Source organism: Halyomorpha halys, unplaced genomic scaffold (genome assembly GCF_000696795.3).
Source record: "Halyomorpha halys isolate HHAL.00 unplaced genomic scaffold, Hhal_1.1 Scaffold22.1, whole genome shotgun sequence".
In the NCBI taxonomy this organism is placed as follows: Eukaryota; Metazoa; Arthropoda; class Insecta; order Hemiptera; family Pentatomidae; genus Halyomorpha; species Halyomorpha halys.
In genome coordinates this window covers 515,060-534,113 of record NW_027104816.1, presented here as the reverse complement: position 1 = coordinate 534,113, position 19,054 = coordinate 515,060, and the positions used below count along the sequence as shown (strand labels likewise).

Below are 19,054 nucleotides of genomic sequence, written 5' to 3'. Positions count from 1 at the left end.
CATTACCTAATAATCCTCCTAGGCGTCTGAAAAGAAGATGGCCTCGAGATCTTCTCCTCTAGAAATGTTATTGGAGTTCTATCAGTGGGTGGATTTTCCACATGTTTTTATCATGTCACTATGTCACCTACAGCAAATTTACTTGTTGTATATATGTGTATACAGTTGTAAATATCAATAAATAAATTATTAAAAAAAAAAATTGATGAAATTGTGACAGAATTTGACTTGTAATTAATGAGCTGGACAGAATAGCCAGCAAAACGTTTTTAAATAATTTGATGTGAGGTGTAAATTTATATTTTGGATTTTCCTTGAGGATGGCCGAAATGTTGGACTGTTGGTATAATAGTGTTGAGACTTAAAATGGATAAATTATGATTAGATTTTTAATTACTTGGAAATTAATTTTACTATAAGACACATCTTTTAATGATTGGAGAAGTTTGTCAGAGGGTGCGGTCAGCAAAGAACAACATAAATAAACAAAACCATATTTATTTATGTTGTTCTTTGCTGACCGCACCCCCCCCCCGACAAACTTCTCCAATCATTAATCTACGGTCAACTATCTACACCTCATCATGACAAATCTTTTAAATCGATTATTTATGTATCTTATGCTATTTAATGTTTTAAAAGTATATATTTCTTCATATCACATTAATTAAAGTAAAAATGCAGAGCACCCTTGTGTTTTTCATTTTGTGGGACCGCCACTTAATGAAAAAGTCAACGCCGAGCCCGGATTCTAACCGGCACCGCCCGTAGATTTCAGAACGATTGAGCTAGATCTAACCGACTGCGCCAAGAACGGCCCTATTATTAATTTCAAGTTATAAACAAGATCATGTTAGCTACCATGATCTGATGCAGACTTATTTCTTTATTATCTATGCAGATTCAGAAAAGTGCTTTCAAAATTTTGATCAAATTTTTGTTCTGCAAGAGCTCTAGGTTCATAACTTGAGGCCTTCGATTTTTAAGCAAAAATGCCTAACGCCAATACAATCTACTTAATTGTGTTGACGCTATTCTATCAAAACTTAGACGTAGTTTGGGGCCATCTACACTGCATTGCACTGAAATGGTGTATGAAGTTTGGACAAAAATTTACTATAGTTGAAACTACTAGCTAAAATTGTCATGGATACGATATTTATTTATCAATGGTTCATTCATGAATAAGGGCAATTTTAGCTTTTACTGGCACAAGAGGCAGTTATTTCACCCCAATTTTTATTACTTTAATGAAAACTATGTATAATTACTTGCCATAATCGATGAGTCTACCAAGTATAGGTAAGGGGAAAACAAAATGGCGACTGTTTCAAAATGTTAAAGAAAATTAATTATTCATTCATACTAAAAAACTCAGAAGTCCGTGACTTAATATTGATAAATCTATATCTCAAAAACCATTCGACGTCCAGATGTCTAATAACATTCAAATAAAAGCTAATTTAATGTAGAACAAAGTGGTTTATTACTTTCATCTTCGTAGTAGTAGTTTTCATATTTTCTAAAATAAATTCCCAAAATGTAGATTTCTAGTAGTTCGGGCAAAATTCATTATTTATCAAAAACTATATCTCAAGAACCATTGGACGTACAGATGTCTGCCAGCACTCAAATTAAAGCTTGTGGGAAGCACTATAAAGTAATTTATTACATTAATCTTCGTAATGGTAGTAGTCTTTATGATATTTGCTTATGAATACGATTTGAATTCATAAAAACTACTTCTACGACGATAAACCTCAATCTACTTCATAGCACATTTATCTAGCTTTATGATGAATGGAATATGGTCCGGGTGCGGTAAAAAAAACCTCAAATAGTAGATAATTATACTATTTATTTATTTATAATTTTGTAAATATTTCTTCTCCCTCTCTATTATGTATATTACCATTTATTGTTTACCTAATTTAAATATTTTTTTTACAATGTTTACTTTAAAATTATTTTCGTTATTGTGGGTGCTAAACTGCCATCCCCACTTCTACCAATACAAATGGCTCACTCTGACTCCCGCCAAAACAGGTATGAATTCTGTCTTATCATTTGAATTTATTCTTTTCTTTTTTCATCTCTTAATTTGTACTTTCTTTAATATCTCTTCTCTTATTTTATCTCTTATCTATCTGTTACTATTACCCTTTTTATTTACTGTTTACAACCTTTAATATTTTTTATTGTATTTTACTTTTCATTGTATACCCCTGTTATTTTCCACTTATTTTTCTCTTTTTTTTTTTTGTTGTCAAGTGTTTGTATCTTTTTTAGCCCTAACGAAGCCCTGCAACGTGGGGCGAAACGTTGGCTCAATATAAATAGTATAATTATCTACTATTAGAGTTTTTTCTTACCGCACCCAGACCATATTCCATTCATCTATACACACGGTCAATCAATAATCTTCCAGTATATCTAGCTTTAATTTGAGTGCTAATAGACATTTGTGGATCTCATGGTTCCTGGGATATTAATTTCTCCCAATAAATTCACTATCTTCTGATTTTTCAGTGAATTTTTTACAAAATGTTGGTTTTTCAAAATCTTTATTTTGCGAACTATTGAACATAAAACAGCTGTCTGTTAGGGTTCAAATTTTAGTAAATTTACTCTACTTTAAATGGTGTTCTATTGTATCTAGTGTTGTTGGTAGTTTTAAAGATATAGGAGCCCCAAATGAAAAATTATTTTTTTTTTAACGTTTTGGATCAGTCGCCATTTTACATTCACCTAAATATACTTGGCAGACTCAACAATTTTGACTAGTAATAATACATAGTTTTCATTAAAGTAATCAAAAATTGTGGTGAAATAATTGTCTTTTTTTCTTCTCTTCAGCTCTTGTGCTAAAGGGGTACTGTAGGCGAATGCCACTTTCTTAAAACTTAACCAAAATAAAAAAAAAAAAAGATAAACTAGAAAAATATACAATGCATTCTAACATTTGCTTTGCACGGTTTTTTTTTCTTATTTTTTTACATACTCAACTGCTCTGATGATTGAGCTGACATTTTAATATTATTTTAGCCTGACAAGGATGTTGCGAAATTTTTTTAGTCCAATAAATTCCGAAAAACGTTTGGGAACTGGTGTTCTAGAGATATCTTGTTTTAACTATTGTTATTTAGGATGCCTCTAGAAATTTTCTGACTTAGTAGATTCTTTTGAAATATAATTAACTAGTAAATTAATTAACTTGAACTTTAGTAATCAGATTTAATCCAATATATTAGTTTCAGAGTTAATTTCTTGAGATTTATAATCCCAACTTAAAATTAATAAGACTTTCCACCTTCTGCTGAGTGTGCCACAAATAGAACTAATTTAATTTTTGTAGACACTGAGTTTGAAAAGTACTCGAAATTTACTGAGATTTTAGTTATTTTTTATTAATTTATCAATTTTTTTTGTTGGAATCCAATTGCTGATATTGAGGACTCAACAAAATAACAAAAACAAAATTCACAACAAAAATAGTTTTATTTAATATGATTTTAACTAAACACTAGAATAATATCGAAATTATAAGTGTCAAAAGTACTCGGAAATAGATAATTAAATTAATAAAAATTTCCTATTTTTACTTCACAATCAATACCAGTCTACTAATCTAAATACTACAAATATTAAATACAATACTAAGCACAAATATTTTGTTTCATTTATTTTATTATTTTTATTTCTTTAACAATTTCATTACATTAAATTGACAATTTTATTCTCCCTATCTCACTCTCTCAGACCTCCCATTTCCAGTGATCCACTATATATGTTTGATCCGTTAAACAAATTCATAATTAGACAACAATGTTAAGTCAAACCAAAAACACATAATAGTCATTGCAGTAGATCAGTTTACATAAAGAAACACATAAATAAAAAAAAAATACATAAATTTAGGGGGAAAAAAATAAAACAAAAAGTCAGCTAAAAGAAATACTTCAATGAATAGATAAGTTAAAGGAGGAAAAAAAAAAGGTAAACAAAAATGAGAATTGATAAATATGTGGAAGGCACAGCAAAATGCAAACCTAGCAAGGAAAAAGGGCCGAGTTCAATTTCATTTCAGTGTGATAAAGATGCCATAGAATTCGCATGTAGTGTCCAAAAATATTTTGTTTTTTAATGATGAGAAGATAGTTGACTGTAGATAATATATTCGAGAAGAGTACAAGTACAAATACGAGGTCAGTAAATAACACAAATAAGTTGAGAGAATTTATTTAATAGTGCCAACGTTTCGGCCTAAGTTTCTAAGGGGCTAAGAACAAGATAACAACCAATGAATACAAAAAAGAAAATATAAACAGAATGATACAAATAAATAATTATACAGAATGACCATTAGTAAAAATAAAGTGATGAAAGAAGTGTAACATAAAACATTTGATTAAATATGTAAGTAGAATAACATAATAAAGGAAATCAAAAATTTAAAGTGTGCATAGTGTGTATAATGCAAAGAAATATGAATATATTAATTTAATAATAATTAAAAAATTAAAGTCATGGAAAGAAAAAAATAAGTAAATAAAAGAAAAGATATGTAAATAATGAAATATGTAAGTATAATATTAGAATAAAGAAACAAAATATAAGATCGAGTTAAGAAATAGAAGATATTTGAAAGAGGAAAACGTATAAGAGGGTAATGACAAATGGTAATAGAAAATGTTCAAGATGTTACAAAGATGAGGAAATTACCAAAAAGAGAGAATATGTTACAAGTTATATTGGTGGGTAAAAATTTGGTTTTTTAAAAAATTGATGAAGTAAATTTATGGATTATTTTAGACAGGGAGCCAGGAAGAGAAAGACTATTATTGTTATAATAGGCTAATCTATATAAATTTTAACTAATATTTAAATAATAATTGTTAAATAGGTTTTATTATATTATTTTTCAAATTTGTAGAAGTACCCTGAAGACAGAGGATTACAAAACATTGATTTTTAGTGTAAATATTTTTTTAGGACAAAATCACTAAATATTTATGTGATATAAATTGAACCTTTTGGGATAGAAAAATGATATATAAAAATAAATAAAAAAGAAAATATTAGAAGTGTAAATAAAAATAATTTATTATAAACATAAAATATAACAGAAATACTAGTACAATTTGATTGTACTTTACAATAACACAAAATAATAAATTGATGAAGAGAATAGCTTATTTACACAAATTATTAAGTATGAACAAACAATATAAAAGTAAAATGCTTGATACCGCAGGTAAAATTAAAAAAAAAAAAAAAAAAGAGAAAGAAAGAAAATAAAGGCAAAGAGACCTAGGAGAAAATTATTAGAAATAAAATTCTCCTGAGTATGCTTAACAATGCACTTTCCACATTATTTAAAATACAATCAAAATAATTTATAAATAGTCACAGAACAATTCTAGAAGGTGCACTCGAGTGATTCAATCACCATGGCTCGGTCCGCCACCACCACCGAACAAAAGTACTTTAACATTGTCGTATAGAACGAGAACAAGGGCAGCACCAGTCCCTCGGATTACGTTGGATAAAGCTCCTTTAAAAAATGCGTGCAAGCCTTCATCTTTGAGGATTTTGACCCAGCAATGAGCAGTATTTTTGTAATTTCTCTGGGCAGGAGGCAATCCAGACTGCATCATCATCCGTCGCCTTACTGTATCAAATGGGTAAGATATTATTCCCGAAGTTGTTGTAACGGCCTGAAAATTATAACATTAACAATAATAAAATATTTAGAGTTATTTTTTAATCATTTATTAAATATTCTTCAAAAACCTGCCTCTTAATAGATGTTGAAATATAGGAGAATTAGATATATTTTTAATAGAGATTAGATGTACTCTAGGTAAATTTTCCAAAGATAAGTTGAATCCTAGATAAGTTGAAAATCAGATAATTGTTAGGAAACTTTCTATACCTCTACCTCAAACAATAGTAGCGATGCCTTATATATGAATACACAACATACATAATGTATATATAAGTTATTTTGAAAAATGTATATTACTTATTAAATAACTATAAGATAAATGCTTCATTTATAGAGTTCCTGGTTATAGAGTCAAATGATGCTATAAATATGTAATATTTAATATTTTTATTTAGTAATATGTATTCTAATATTAAATATCTATTACTAATAATTGTCGGCCAGGAGAGTTTCATAGTCCAAGGATCCGTGAATAATATTGGTCGTAAACATCAAAGATGTATTAAATATCAACATTTATACGTGCAAGGAGGAGATGGTTGGGGGTGCGGTCAAAATGAAACTGATGAGGGAAGAGTAAATAACTGTTAACTAAACGAAACTTGTAATAAGAAAAAATCTGATAAGATTGACACACATGGAATACAGCAAATTAAAAACAGTAAAGGAAGGTTATCCAACATGGAGGTGTAGTCACAGTTGTATGGAAGTTGCTGAGGTTGCTCCAACACACCCTCCCAGGCTCAAGGCTCCAATTCATGTGCGACTCTTGACAAAAGATCTAGTAGGAAGGCTCTTCGTGAATACTGACGACTACTGGGCACATGTTACAGCTCAAACTCATTGTTCATCCACTTCTCACGTACAAAGTGAAAACGCACTTCAATGTGTTTTGTGCGGCAATGAAATTCTGGATTCTGTATATCATCCGTATGGTACTTTGGTTGTCAACTAACAACTGTGGAATGCCACGTAGAGTTGTCAACTAAGTCAACAGTCGTTGAAGCTATACCATCTCCTTGGTACCCTCACATGCTGCTATATTCTCTGCTTCTGTAGTGCTTAAAGCAGTAACTGGCTGTTTACGGCTCAACCAGTTCCACACGTCATCAAAACTCCAGTTTTTGATCGTCGAGACAAGTTGTCATTTCCAAAGTCTGAGTCTGAATAACAGTCCAACTTTAGCTTAGTATCTGATTTATAAAACAGCCCATACTCCCTGGTGCCATTCAGATACTTGAAGATTCTCTTGACAGCTTGCCAATCAGATTTCTTTGGGCAGTCTAGAACCTCCGAAACTGTGCTTACTGCACTCATCAATTCTGGGCGAGAAGTCACGACCAAGTAGAGCAGGCTGCCAACAGCCTGGCGATATGGAACACTCTTCTCCAAAGGTGAATTCTCAACTTCTTCAGCACACTTCTCAGAGGATGTAGAAACTGGGTTTGAATCAATCATATTGAATCTTGAAAGGATATTCTTTGTGTATGCTTCCTGATGCACAAAAATGTCATCCTTCTTTCTCTTAATCTGCATCCCCAGGAAGCTATCCAAAAGACCCAGTGGTGATCCAGAATTCCTTAGTCAAGTCTGAGAGAAATTGATCAATTGCCTTTCGATCTCCAACTAGAATTACATCATCAACATAGATGGTAACCATGAGCCTACACCCATTTCCACACTCCTTGACAAAAAGACAAGGGTCAGCATTGCTAGCCATAAAATCACACGATTCTATGAACTGTACAAAGCGGTGATTCCAGCATCTTGGCGACTGTTTCAACCCATATAAGCTGCGCTTCACTGACACTCATGTCCTGTTCTGCGATTAGAACATAATTCATACGACAAGTATGAAGGAAGTCATTTCTCCCTAGTGCTGCGATGAGGTCCCTGTAACATTTGGATGTTGGGGGTTGTATTATCCTGTTGAACTTCAGCTTCAGGAGAAAGTTCCAGCAGGGGTCCAGAAGTGTCCAATATTTTCATCTCAGAATCAGATCCAGTCTCTTCATGGTGTTTAGCTTGGGTTCCTTCTTCTCCCTTCAAAATCTCTGATCCAGACAATTTCACCAAATGCAGAATCAGAGACTCTCTATCAAAAATGACATCTCTAGCCAAAACAATGGAATCTTTGGCAATATTCCATAGACGAAAGCCATTATGATGTTTAGTGTAACCAACAAAAAGGCAAGGTTCACTCTTTTTGTCCATCTTAGACGTCTGCATTTGGGAACACGGGCAAAACATTTTGTCCCAAAAATTTTTAAATTGTCAATTTTGGGTGGTACACACTGTGTCCACAGCTCAATCGGAGATTTTTCTTGACCAGTTGGTCCAGTTCTGTTGAAAACAAAAAACTGTCTTGACAGCTTCAACCCACAACTTTACAGGCAAATTCTTAGAATGTACCATAGAACGTGCAGCTTCAACAAGCTTTCTATTCTCAAGCTCAGATGCACCATTTTGCTTAGGTGAGTATGGAATAGTTTGTCTAAGTGATATTCCATTCTTCTCCAGTAGTTTTTGAACACCTGAATTAATAAATTCCCCACCATTGTCACAGAAAAGTTCCCTGATGGTGTGTCCAGCTGCTTTGGATTCATTAATAAACACTGACAAGCAGTTTGTAACATCTGATTTATTATTTAAGAAGAAAACTCTTCTAAACTTGGAATAATCATCCTTCAGGCAGAGGAAATACTTAGAACCTCCAATAGAATCCTCTTGGAAAACACCACAAACATCAGCGTGAATCCATATTGCACAGCTTGTTGGTCGATCTTTTCTATCATGAAATGGATCTCGGTGGTGTTTACCATAAACACAGCCCTCACACAAATGCTCACCATTAGCCAAACACACTCCGATTTTCTTCATGATTGTTCTCACATGACGTTTATTCTGATGGCAGAAACGCTCATGCCACAACTGTAGTGAATCAACAGGTAGGGTAAGCATCACCTCAGCAGCATGCTTGGGAATGTGGTATTTCATATCAAGGACACACAAGCCATTAGAAGATTTCTGCCCAGTCAATCATACAGAACCTTTCTTAGAAAGTGTAAAACCAAGTTTATTGGCAAAGAATTTGTAACCTCTATCCAGACCTCTACTGACAGAAAAAAGAAGATTGCGGCTCACATCTGGTACAAACCAAACATCCTTCAGATGATTCAATTCCCATTTTTCACTAACTCTCATTTCAACCAGAATATCACCATGTCCATATGCCTTAATCAGATCATGATTCCTTACTTGAATGAACGTAGGAGACTGAAATTGTTTGTAGGAAACAAAATAGTCCTTAGAGCTAGTCATATGTTGAGTCGCACCAGTATCAGCAACCCACTGATCACCACCGAAACCAAGCATGTCATGGCAAGTGAAGGCATGCCCTTGGGTGCTCAAGGATTCCGTAACTCTATCCTCTGTCTCCCTCTTGATTTTAGTAGGACAATTCCTGGCCATATGATTTTCCCCTTTACATTTGTAACAAATTAAAACAGAGCTTTTTGTCTTTGAAGTGCATGGTCAATCTTACTATCTTTTCCAGGAAGCCTCATTTCGATTAACCTAAGCCTCTTAGTTAAACTATTTACAGTTCTATCCTGAATAGGTACACTCTCCCAAACACTTCTAAACTCAAAGTAAGGAAGGGGAAGAGTAGACATAATTCGACCCATCAAAATAAGTTCAGGGAGTTCAGACTGTGACAGTGTTTTTAATTCAACATTCAATTCATTGAATTCACGCTGAAGTCCCACCACATGGTTCACAACATTATCAGAACTCATCACTTCATGAGAGAAAAACGATTCTAGTAGTTTATCGACTCTTTGGCTAGAACTCTGCTCATAAGTAGATATCAACTTATCCCACATACTCTTAGCAGTGACACAGGAAGACGTGAGCTCTTCATTTACTGCATTCAAAGTGCTGATCAAATCAGTTCCATCTCAAACAAAACGAAAATCACGATCGATTACACACGATAGCCCAACCACAAAAAAAATGAAGTCACCCGATTTTACCTTCAAGGTTGAATAAAAACACTCAATCACTTAACTCACAGTTTACATAGTCAGGGTCCATAACCTGATGAGGGAAAGAGTAAATAAGCAGTAAATAACTGTTAACTAAACGAAACTTGTAATAGGAAAAAATCTGGTAAGATTGACACACATGGAATACAGCAAATTAAAAACAGTAAAGGAAGTTTATCCAACATAGAGGTGTAGTCACAGTTGTATAGAAGTTGCTGAGGTTGCTCCAACCCAAGGATCCGTGAATAATATTGGTCGTAAACATCAAAGATGTATTAAATATCAATATTTATACGTGTGAGGAGAAGATGGTTGGGGTGCGGTCAAAATGAAACAAAAATAATTTTGAGTTTGGCTTTCAAGCTAACAGCCCTGATAAAGGCTAGAAACTCTAGCTGAAACGTTGGCACAATTAAATAAGTTACACCACTTCCACTTATTTGTGTTTCATTTTGACCGCTCCTCCAACCATCTTCTCCTCGTACATCATCCATGGTCAACTATCTCTCATAATTAATCAATATTTATAAGTTAAAAAAAGTAAACTAGGTGAGAACTGATATCGAAAAATGTTGCTTATTTTAACCTTAAGTAGGAAAGGATTAAGCGAGAAGGGAAAAAAATTTTCTCTCTTGAAAGGTGGTTAATATTATAAACTAATCTATATACTTATTGCACTTCATATACTTATTGTACCTATATTCTTATTGACATTTTCTGTTTTTTTGGAGGATGAATAGTAAATAATTACCAAAATAAAATAAAATGTAATATATTATAATGTAATATAATATAATATAAACATTTGATGAGTAAAAATGTTACTTATTGGATAAACATAGCATCAAAATAAATTTATTTAAAATCATTATAAAAGTCTCCCTTACATAATTATACTTTCAACATCAAACATTTATCCAGATTATGAATTTTAACACTAATATTTTAATTGTTTCCAACTAAAGAAATTAGTCTTTACTATCTTCACAAATAATCAAATCCAAAGCAACATACCTCTGCTATAAGAAAGGAAATGATAAATGGAGTATTCTTCATCTGATCTGGCATATGGGCTTTAATAGTGTCGTAAAAGCCAAAGTAGCAAGCTCGATATATTATAATACCTTCTACTGACACAATAAAACCTCGATAAAGCCCAACTAGTCCATCACTTTTAAATGTTTTAAAGATACAATCTAATAGGCCCTTATATATTCGCTCGTTAGGTCCCTTGCCAACATCCACAGCTAACCTAAAACAATGATTAAACCAAGTATTAATAGACAATTAACTAAACACTTATCATTAACAACATCATGAAGGACTAATTGAAATACCAGGGCAATAATACATAATACTAGCAGACCAGTAATGCTTCGCAATTCGCTAGATTTATTTATTATTATGTAGGTTAATTGAACATAATTGAAAGTTTGATATTAATCAATATTTAAATTTTAAAAATTAAATATATATCCTTACAATCCATGAAGGGTCAGGGTTGCAGTGCTTTGTAAAGAAGTACTGTTACTAGACCCCAATGGTGGTGCAAGGAGGTGATATAGATATAGATCGAACCAGGTAGAACCAATGGAGGTGAATCCCCAACGTGTGAGGAGAAGGATTTCTCTGAGGTCAGAACGATCTATAAGTGATAACACAGACATGTCTGAGGCCTCAGAGGTTGAAGCAAAAGAAAACGATGTCAGAATTCATAACAGATAGCCGAACAGGAGGAACGTGTGGCCGCACATTTGTAATCCACAGCATAAGAAGAGAACATAGTAGCCTGCCTATCATACGAGCAAGAGGTGTTAGATAGCTTGTACTGAAAACAGTACACGAAATTCCGCTGAGAGGATAGGGTTATCTATGTGAAGGAGAGGCGGGATCCGCAAACGTTCTGTCAACATACTAGAGAGGAGATAGATAATCTGCATAGACAAGGCATTATAGTAGATAGCATATCTCCCTATAATAGTCCCTTATGAGCGGTTACAAAGAAGAACACACCGAGAGAAATATAGAGTAGAGGTCGACTATTGCAAAGTAAATGAAAACACGGTAAATAAAAAGTATCCCATACCCCGGTTTGAGGATATCTGGGATAGATTGAGCAGGGCTAAAATTTTTAGCACTCTGGATCTGAAGCCGGGACCAGATTAAGCTGAAGAGGGAGCCAATTCTTGCATTTCCCGACTTTCAGAGACTATTTGCACTTACGATGGATGCCAATGAGTGGGTGAAGTACTACCCCAGGAGTACAATAAGAGGGAATGTCCAATAGCCTACACTAGTAGACACCTCACGGAGACGGAGACCCGTTACGGTGCTTTGGAACGAGAGTTGCTGGAGATTGTGTGGGCAGTGGACCACTTTAGAGTGTAAAGATGGAAAATGGCTGATTGTCTCTCTCTAGACAGCCATTCCCTTGCTTCAATGGAACTTTTCATGGGGCTAGGGAGTAGTCGACCAGGGTGGCCAACGGTGAGACATATATTTTATTTCCTTTCAATGTTCACCATTAGGATCCCTTAACTTTGACAAGTGGAATTCACGATTGGTAGTTCAGGTCACTGATGTCAGTAAAATTAAAACCTAGCATTATTAAACTTCTTTCATGTCCTAAATTAAAAAAAAAAAGATAAGAATGGTATTTTCATCTCCCTCTTAAAGTGAAGTGACATAGCAGTTGATGAAACGAGTCTCAATTTGCTCGTTTTGTATTTTTCTAGTACTTTTTTTCAATTCTCAGTCAGTTCACCTATATAATAATGATTATTATATAGGTGAACTGACTGATTGATTAAATAATCAATTACTAAATAGTAATAAAGCTTCTGTTAGTTCCTTTAGATCCTCATTAAACATATGTTTGATAGTATAGTACCCATCAACTTCTAGTATTCTCCCACATCTCAACTTTGGTTGCCTAGTGTATATAGGACTATCTGATGATGAAAAATGAACTGCTTTATTTTTTTAAAATTTTATTTATTCATTTGTTTATGGGGCAACCCTTATATAAACAGAGTTTTTAAAATACATAGTTAAATATATCATTGCTGTTATTTTGCAAGAAAAGTAAATTTAAAATCATTTATTTACACCAATTACAAACAATATATCAAAGGTGGGCTACATTCTTCACATAAAAAAACAAAAAAAAAAAAAAACCTCATTACATATTAAACAACATAAAAGAAACAAAAACTATACATCTTATTGTGGATATAAATATCCAGCTCTAAGAATAAGATTTTGGATTACATAAATAAAAAAATAGTTCCAATCCAATCGTATGATATCTCATATCTCTCACTTCTGTTCCGAGGAGCAAAGTTGACTCTATCCCAGTATTCGAAGACTACACCTTCTTGGCACATTTATATTTCAATCCTTAATAACCAGAATACCTTCCTATTTTAATGACTTCCTCACCCTATGTTTATCCATTCGCCTGTTAAAACACAAGATAACTACCAACCAATTTGTATATCTCTTTCCATAAAACTACCTCGTTAGAAAAGTCCTTCGCTGTTCAATCTACCTCATTTTGGAACTCCTTACTAATATCCATCCGTAAAGCTTCCTACTTAACATCCATAAAATACCTATTATACATCTATCTTCTTGAATATCAATCTTCCGTGAACTTGTTAGTAATAAATATCAATATGAGCTTGGATAAATATTTATCTTTTGTTCATATTTTAAGTATATAAATATAATAATAGTTTTGTTTGAACTGCCAGACAAAAGCTGTTGAAATTGTCATTCTTGATTGTAAAATCAAAATATTTGTGTATGATATTGGATATTATATTATATTTTAGGTTTTATTGTCATAATAGATGTGATAATAGTAAAAAGGCTATTTTTAAACAGGACAAGTTTCTGGTCAGATCTACATACTATATATTATAATAAAAAACATTTACTGTAACTACATGCTCTTATATCATTTTTTTACTCATTAGTCGTGTACGTTATTCCCGAGAATAAAAATATTTTTAAAAATTGACATCACAAACATTACAATAATAAGTTGGAAGATCGTTGATTGATCATGTGTAAATAATAAAAGGAAAGATAGTCTGGGTGTGTTCAAAATGAAACTCAAATAGTAAAAAAGCTATATAATAAGAGCCAACATTAGCCCCAAATTTCAGGGATAAAAACAAGATACAAAACCTAAAAGTAGGAACATTCAAAACAGAGAATTGGAACCATAAACTTAAATTTTCAAAACATTTTGATAGCTGAATAGCAACCATATTTGAGGAATAACCAATATACCCAATTATACTAATAAGTTCTAAATATATAAAAACTCAAACTCAATATATAAATAACTTACCTTGTTCGGGCATAGTCAAGAGGGTAAACAAAACAAAGAGAAGTTGCCCCTGCTGCACCACCAGAGGCTAAATTTCCAGCGAAATACCTCCAAAATCGTTCATGTTTATCAATTCCCTCCAAAAATATCTTCTTATATATATCCTTAAATGCAAAATTCAATGCTTGAGTAGGGAAGTACCGAATCACATTGGCTAAATTCCCTCGCCAGAAACTTAAAAAACCTTGTTCTCTGGGTATTCTGATGAAGGCATCAATTATCCCTTAAAACAAAACAATATTAGGCTATACTATAGTAAAAACCGTGTATATATGAAAATGAGTGCTTAAAAACTTTTAAGAACCTTTATAACGTTTTTCTGCAGACAATTGCTTAGATATATGTTGAACTTGAAGAAGCAATTTGACTCTTTCTATTGGGGCGACAGCCGTTTTGGCTATTGCAGCAGATATACCTCCAGCTAAGAAGTCTTTTAAAAAAGAATAAGGATCTGCAGTAGTCATTTTTGTTTCTCTTCTAGCTGCTTATAACACACTAAAATTGATGTTTATCAAAATATAGTTTTGAACATCTTACTATAGTTAATTTAAAAGACAAACTTTACCTCAATTGCGTAAAATTTAAAGACAAGATACTATTAAGCTATTTCAATAACAGATCACATGTACCACTTCGAGACAAGCATCACTGATGGAAATCTGAGACAGGAAAGGCTACTAATACGATTGTTTGATCAGCCATCTAGATCTTTTCTGAGGTCAAAGTTGTGGATAAGGATGGGGGATTCCCCGTTATAATTTAGCTTTGATAATTCGTATTTAATTTTTTTTTAACATATGAACTAGCTATAATAGAGAAATTTTTTACTAAGGAAAAACGGTCTTTTTTTATGTGCAGTAAATTATAAACTTTTTTATTGCGCTGAATCCAAGCATATGATTATGTATAATAGGATTTGTATAAGCATATTGATATTTTTATATTAATTTGTATTTTCTTTTGTTTTCTCTTAATTAATTATCACTTAATTAATTACTTTTAATCAAGGGAGTTATGGGCTATAAGGGAGGCTTTGTCTGTTGGGATATTGGACTATAGAGATATTATCCGTTTAGTTTATGAAACGGAATTACACGGAAGGAATTACAATTGTTTTTTACAACGGAACATTTTATCAACTGTTTTAAAATAAATTTACATATGATAAAGGCGGATTCACATGTTGGCCAGTTGCCGCAAATCGTAGACTTATACAATATGTCGGTAAAAAAAGAACCTTATAAGCCACATGCTAGTGTTTTTCAGAGGCAAACATGGCGGACATTCAAGTTGTTTCAGTGTGATTGTCATAAGGGCTTAAGTCACCTTTTGAGAATTTGGAGATTATGTCGTATTATAGCACCAAATTAGAGCTACCGGTTGGTAATAAGATCTTTATGCTTCAGATAGACTTACTACTATATTGTTTTATAAAAATATCAATAATTACATAGATTTTACATAATGTATTGAACTTTGTTTTTGCGCATCAAAGATATTATTTTTATTACAAAACAAAAAGAAAATGAAAGAAAACATAAAATACTTCAAAGATGGTGGATGACAGCAATTCACAAAAATTGGACTAGGTAATCTTTAAATTCAACTTTTATTATATAGTTCTGTTAAGATTGTAAAGATACAGTGACCAAAGAAAGCATTTGCACACCTTGTCTTTTATTTATATAATGAATTTAAATAATAATTAAAAAGTTTGAGGTTCCTTAATAAAAAGTACAATTAAATTTACACACTATGCTTGTTTACTTGCTCTTGTTTGTATCCTTGAGTATAATCCTATTCTTTTCTATCAGTATTATAAAATATTTAAATATATTAAGTTCGTATTAATTAAACCGGTTCTAATGCCAAGAACAAGTGAACTTAGTGCTGATACTCGCGGAAAAGTTATATGATTTCAAAATCGAAGAGAATCGTATATTTTTTCTACCGTCAGATACGTAATTAAGAGATTTGAGGAAGGAGGCACAACTGCAAAGGACGTCCATAGAGAGTAAATGAGAGGATGAAAAGAAAAATCAAAATTGATGCAATGAAAAATTCAGGAGTTAGCACAGGTGTCCTAGCTAATATGGTCGAATCGACTTCTGGGGTCTGTTTGAGCACTACAATTAAAAATAATAAATGGAATTTGGTCGGGGTGCGGTCAATTAAAACTCAAATAGTAAATTGGTGTACTATTCGAGTTTTAATTGACCGCACCCGGACCAAATTCCATTTATTAATACATATGGTCAATCAGCAATCTTCCAACAATTAGAAATGTTTTAAATTCTGAATGAATTTACAGCAGGGTACCGAGAAAGAAACCTTATATTAGTGAAACCATTGAGTGTAGTGGTTTGGGGATGCGTGGCTTGTTGTAGTATTAGAAATCTCTTTTTTTTTTTTTTTTTTTTCGAACCCTCTAAAACAGAAATAAAAGTGAATTAATAAATGCATTACTGTGAAAAAAGAAAAAAGTAATTCGTGTTGTGTCTTACCTTTTACTACCTTTGGTTACCTGTTATGTTTAATATCACATATGAGCTATCCATTCAAAGGAGCTATTTAGAAATCTCTTGCCCATTCAAGGGATTTTTAAATGCAGAAGGTTATGTCAAGATTTTGCGCCATAACCTGCTAGCCAGTGCAGCCAAATTAGGAATTCAGAATCAGTATAATTTTATACATGATAATGATCTGAAACATACAGCAAACAAAACTAAAGATTGGTTAATATTTAATATTCGCCAACAACTTCATATCCCTTCACAGTCTCCGAAAATCTGAGGCATATTTTAGATAACAATGTTCGAAAACACCAAATAACCGGAAGACACCACCTCAAGGATCTTTTAGAGCAAGAATGGGAACAAACTAACATGGTTTTAATCAAAAACCTCCTCCATTCTATGCCGAGACGTTTACAAGCTATAATAGATGCCAACGGACTTCATACAAACACAAGGTGTGCAAATACTTTTTTTCTGTATTTTTTGTAAGTTTGACGTTTTGTTTTTTATGGAAGAGGTTTTTCATTTAAATTTTATTTTTAGTTATTAAGTTATTAATATACTTTTTATTTTTGAAGTAATAGGTTTATTGCATAAATTCATAATTATAAAAAAAAAAAGTTGTGTGCAAATATTTTCTTCGGTCACTGTATATTAAGTACGATCATTCTTCTTCCTATTTAAAGAATTAATGTTTGTAATATTTTGTTAAAGTAAAAGTGTATAACAATTTCAGTCTGTGGGACTGAAAGTGGTGTAAGACATTTTTTATTAATTTAAAGAATTTTGGAGATTTTCTTCATTAGACCAGTTAACCATTGTTTTAAAAGTTATTATAACAAGTAATAGGAAACAACACCTACCTTCTGAGCTCTCAGTTGTATCAAATAAAGAACAATGGTGGAGATGCTACACAAGCAATATATAAAGAAAAAATCCCACGCTATTTAGCAAAACATTCGCAGAAATTACAAAAAATAAAAATAACTATAAAAAAGATGTTGCAGTCCAGGAAAATATAATGCATTATTTTTCAGAAAATTCGAAAACAATAGAAACTAATTGTTCAAACTTCAAAACTATCCTTAGAGGAGGACTTACGGGAGGTATTCTGTCTATTCACCTCCTAATATATACCTTGCCTATTTTGAACATGTATTACCGAGTCCTTCTGGACATTATCACCTCACATTATAAATTAGAGTGAGATCATCTAACACTACCACCTCCACACTGTCTTTCTGAACATCCAGATTAACGTAACCTGTAGGTGCACAATAAATTCAGCAAAGAATTCAAGCAGCTCATCTTATGAATGGAGAACTATCCTTTTAATGTACAGTGATTCAAATATATTCATGAATAACTCAAATCCAAAATTAGGTTCGGTCAAAAATTATTTTTGAAAATTTTATAACGACTCATAAATAGTTATAATTAAAAAATATTAAAAGAAGCAAATTTCAAGAAATAAACCTCCCAGTATATACCGCTGGCAAGTTGGAAAATCATTGGAAAATTTTTAAGGGGTGTAGGAGAAAATCCTTTCCTGCCCACTCAATAGGTTTTAGCAGTAACACTTTTATTATAGCATCTAAATATTTTACAAATAAAATATTTAAGACATATTAAATCACTGATAATTTTTTTATAAAAACTTCTACTTATCTATATTCAGAATAAAAGAAAAAAAATGGCAGGAATTCCCCAGACTATCATTGACGTAAAATGATTTATAAATATCGTAAGATTAAAAGGAGCAGACGGGATTTTATCCTTCAATTACATTTACATAATATTAAAATATCGTTTTGAACAGATCCTTCACTTTTCTAGAATATTTTGTAAGTGAATATCCATACAAATAATATGTTTAGCTAATTACTTTTATCAGTAGAACTAAAGTTATGTTTTTTTCTATAACTACCAGAAGTAATATAGTTTTGGAATATGATTCATCCAGAAGATGGTTCATGTGCGGTCAAAATAAAATTCAAGTACTAATAATTAAACTATCTAATGTTAGCCAACGTTTCGGCTCACTTTGCACTCACTTCATCAGGGCTATAGGATACAATCAACTAAAATAATCTAACAAAATAAGAGAATAGATAACGTGAAATGAAATTAAATTGCTAAATATGATTTAAAATATGGGAAAGTTATATAAAAATATTAATTAAAGAATAAGACATACAGGGAAAAATATAGATAAACAAGAATTAGAAAACAAATATTAGATAATTAATGAAAACGGAAATAATAACATATAAAAAGTAGATAAATAATAATAAATTAATGATTGGAGAAGTTTGTCGGGGGTGCGGTCAGCAAACAATTACATAAATAAACAAAACAGTATTTA

At 32.1% G+C, this 19,054-nt stretch overlaps 2 protein-coding genes across 8 annotated transcripts in view; one reads left to right on the top strand and one right to left on the bottom strand.

Annotated features, from left to right (window-relative positions):
• Positions 1-5,085: 5,085 nt before the first annotated feature.
• On the bottom strand, positions 5,086-15,230 carry LOC106682097 (ADP,ATP carrier protein 1). Its single transcript, XM_014422769.2, has 5 exons — positions 14,739-15,230; positions 14,478-14,668; positions 14,135-14,396; positions 10,789-11,026; positions 5,086-5,717 (listed from the first exon to the last, which is right to left on the bottom strand). The coding sequence occupies exons 2-5, from the start codon at positions 14,635-14,637 to the stop codon at positions 5,442-5,444; spliced, it is 936 nt and encodes a 311-aa protein (XP_014278255.1). The 5' UTR covers positions 14,638-14,668; positions 14,739-15,230; the 3' UTR covers positions 5,086-5,441.
• A 185-nt stretch (positions 15,231-15,415) lies between these two features.
• LOC106682101 (uncharacterized) overlaps positions 15,416-19,054 on the top strand; it is a 37,466-nt gene continuing 33,827 nt past the window's right edge. For 2 of the 7 annotated variants that reach the window (XM_014422790.2, XM_014422799.2), the window contains exon 1: positions 16,705-17,144. In XM_014422790.2, coding sequence (XP_014278276.1) covers positions 17,117-17,144 — 28 coding nt within the window. In that variant the 5' untranslated portion in view covers positions 16,705-17,116. Of the gene's footprint in view, positions 15,553-15,620; positions 15,763-16,704; positions 17,145-18,510; positions 18,534-19,054 lie in introns of those variants that run through there. The other 5 variants (XR_010842916.1, XR_010842917.1, XR_010842920.1 and 2 more) reach the window with 5 other exon arrangements.

Bases quoted from the DNA above. Each gene is read 5' to 3' on its own strand.
- LOC106682097 (XM_014422769.2), bottom strand. From the start codon at position 14,637: ATGACTACTGCAGATCCTTATTCTTTTTTAAAAGACTTCTTAGCTGGA. The intron at 14,397-14,477 runs GTTCTTAAAAGT...TTTTGTTTTAAG, and splicing joins TGCAGAAAAACGTTATAAAG to GGATAATTGATGCCTTCATC. The intron at 5,718-10,788 runs GTATGTTGCTTT...TATAATTTTCAG, and splicing joins TTTCCTTTCTTATAGCAGAG to GCCGTTACAACAACTTCGGG.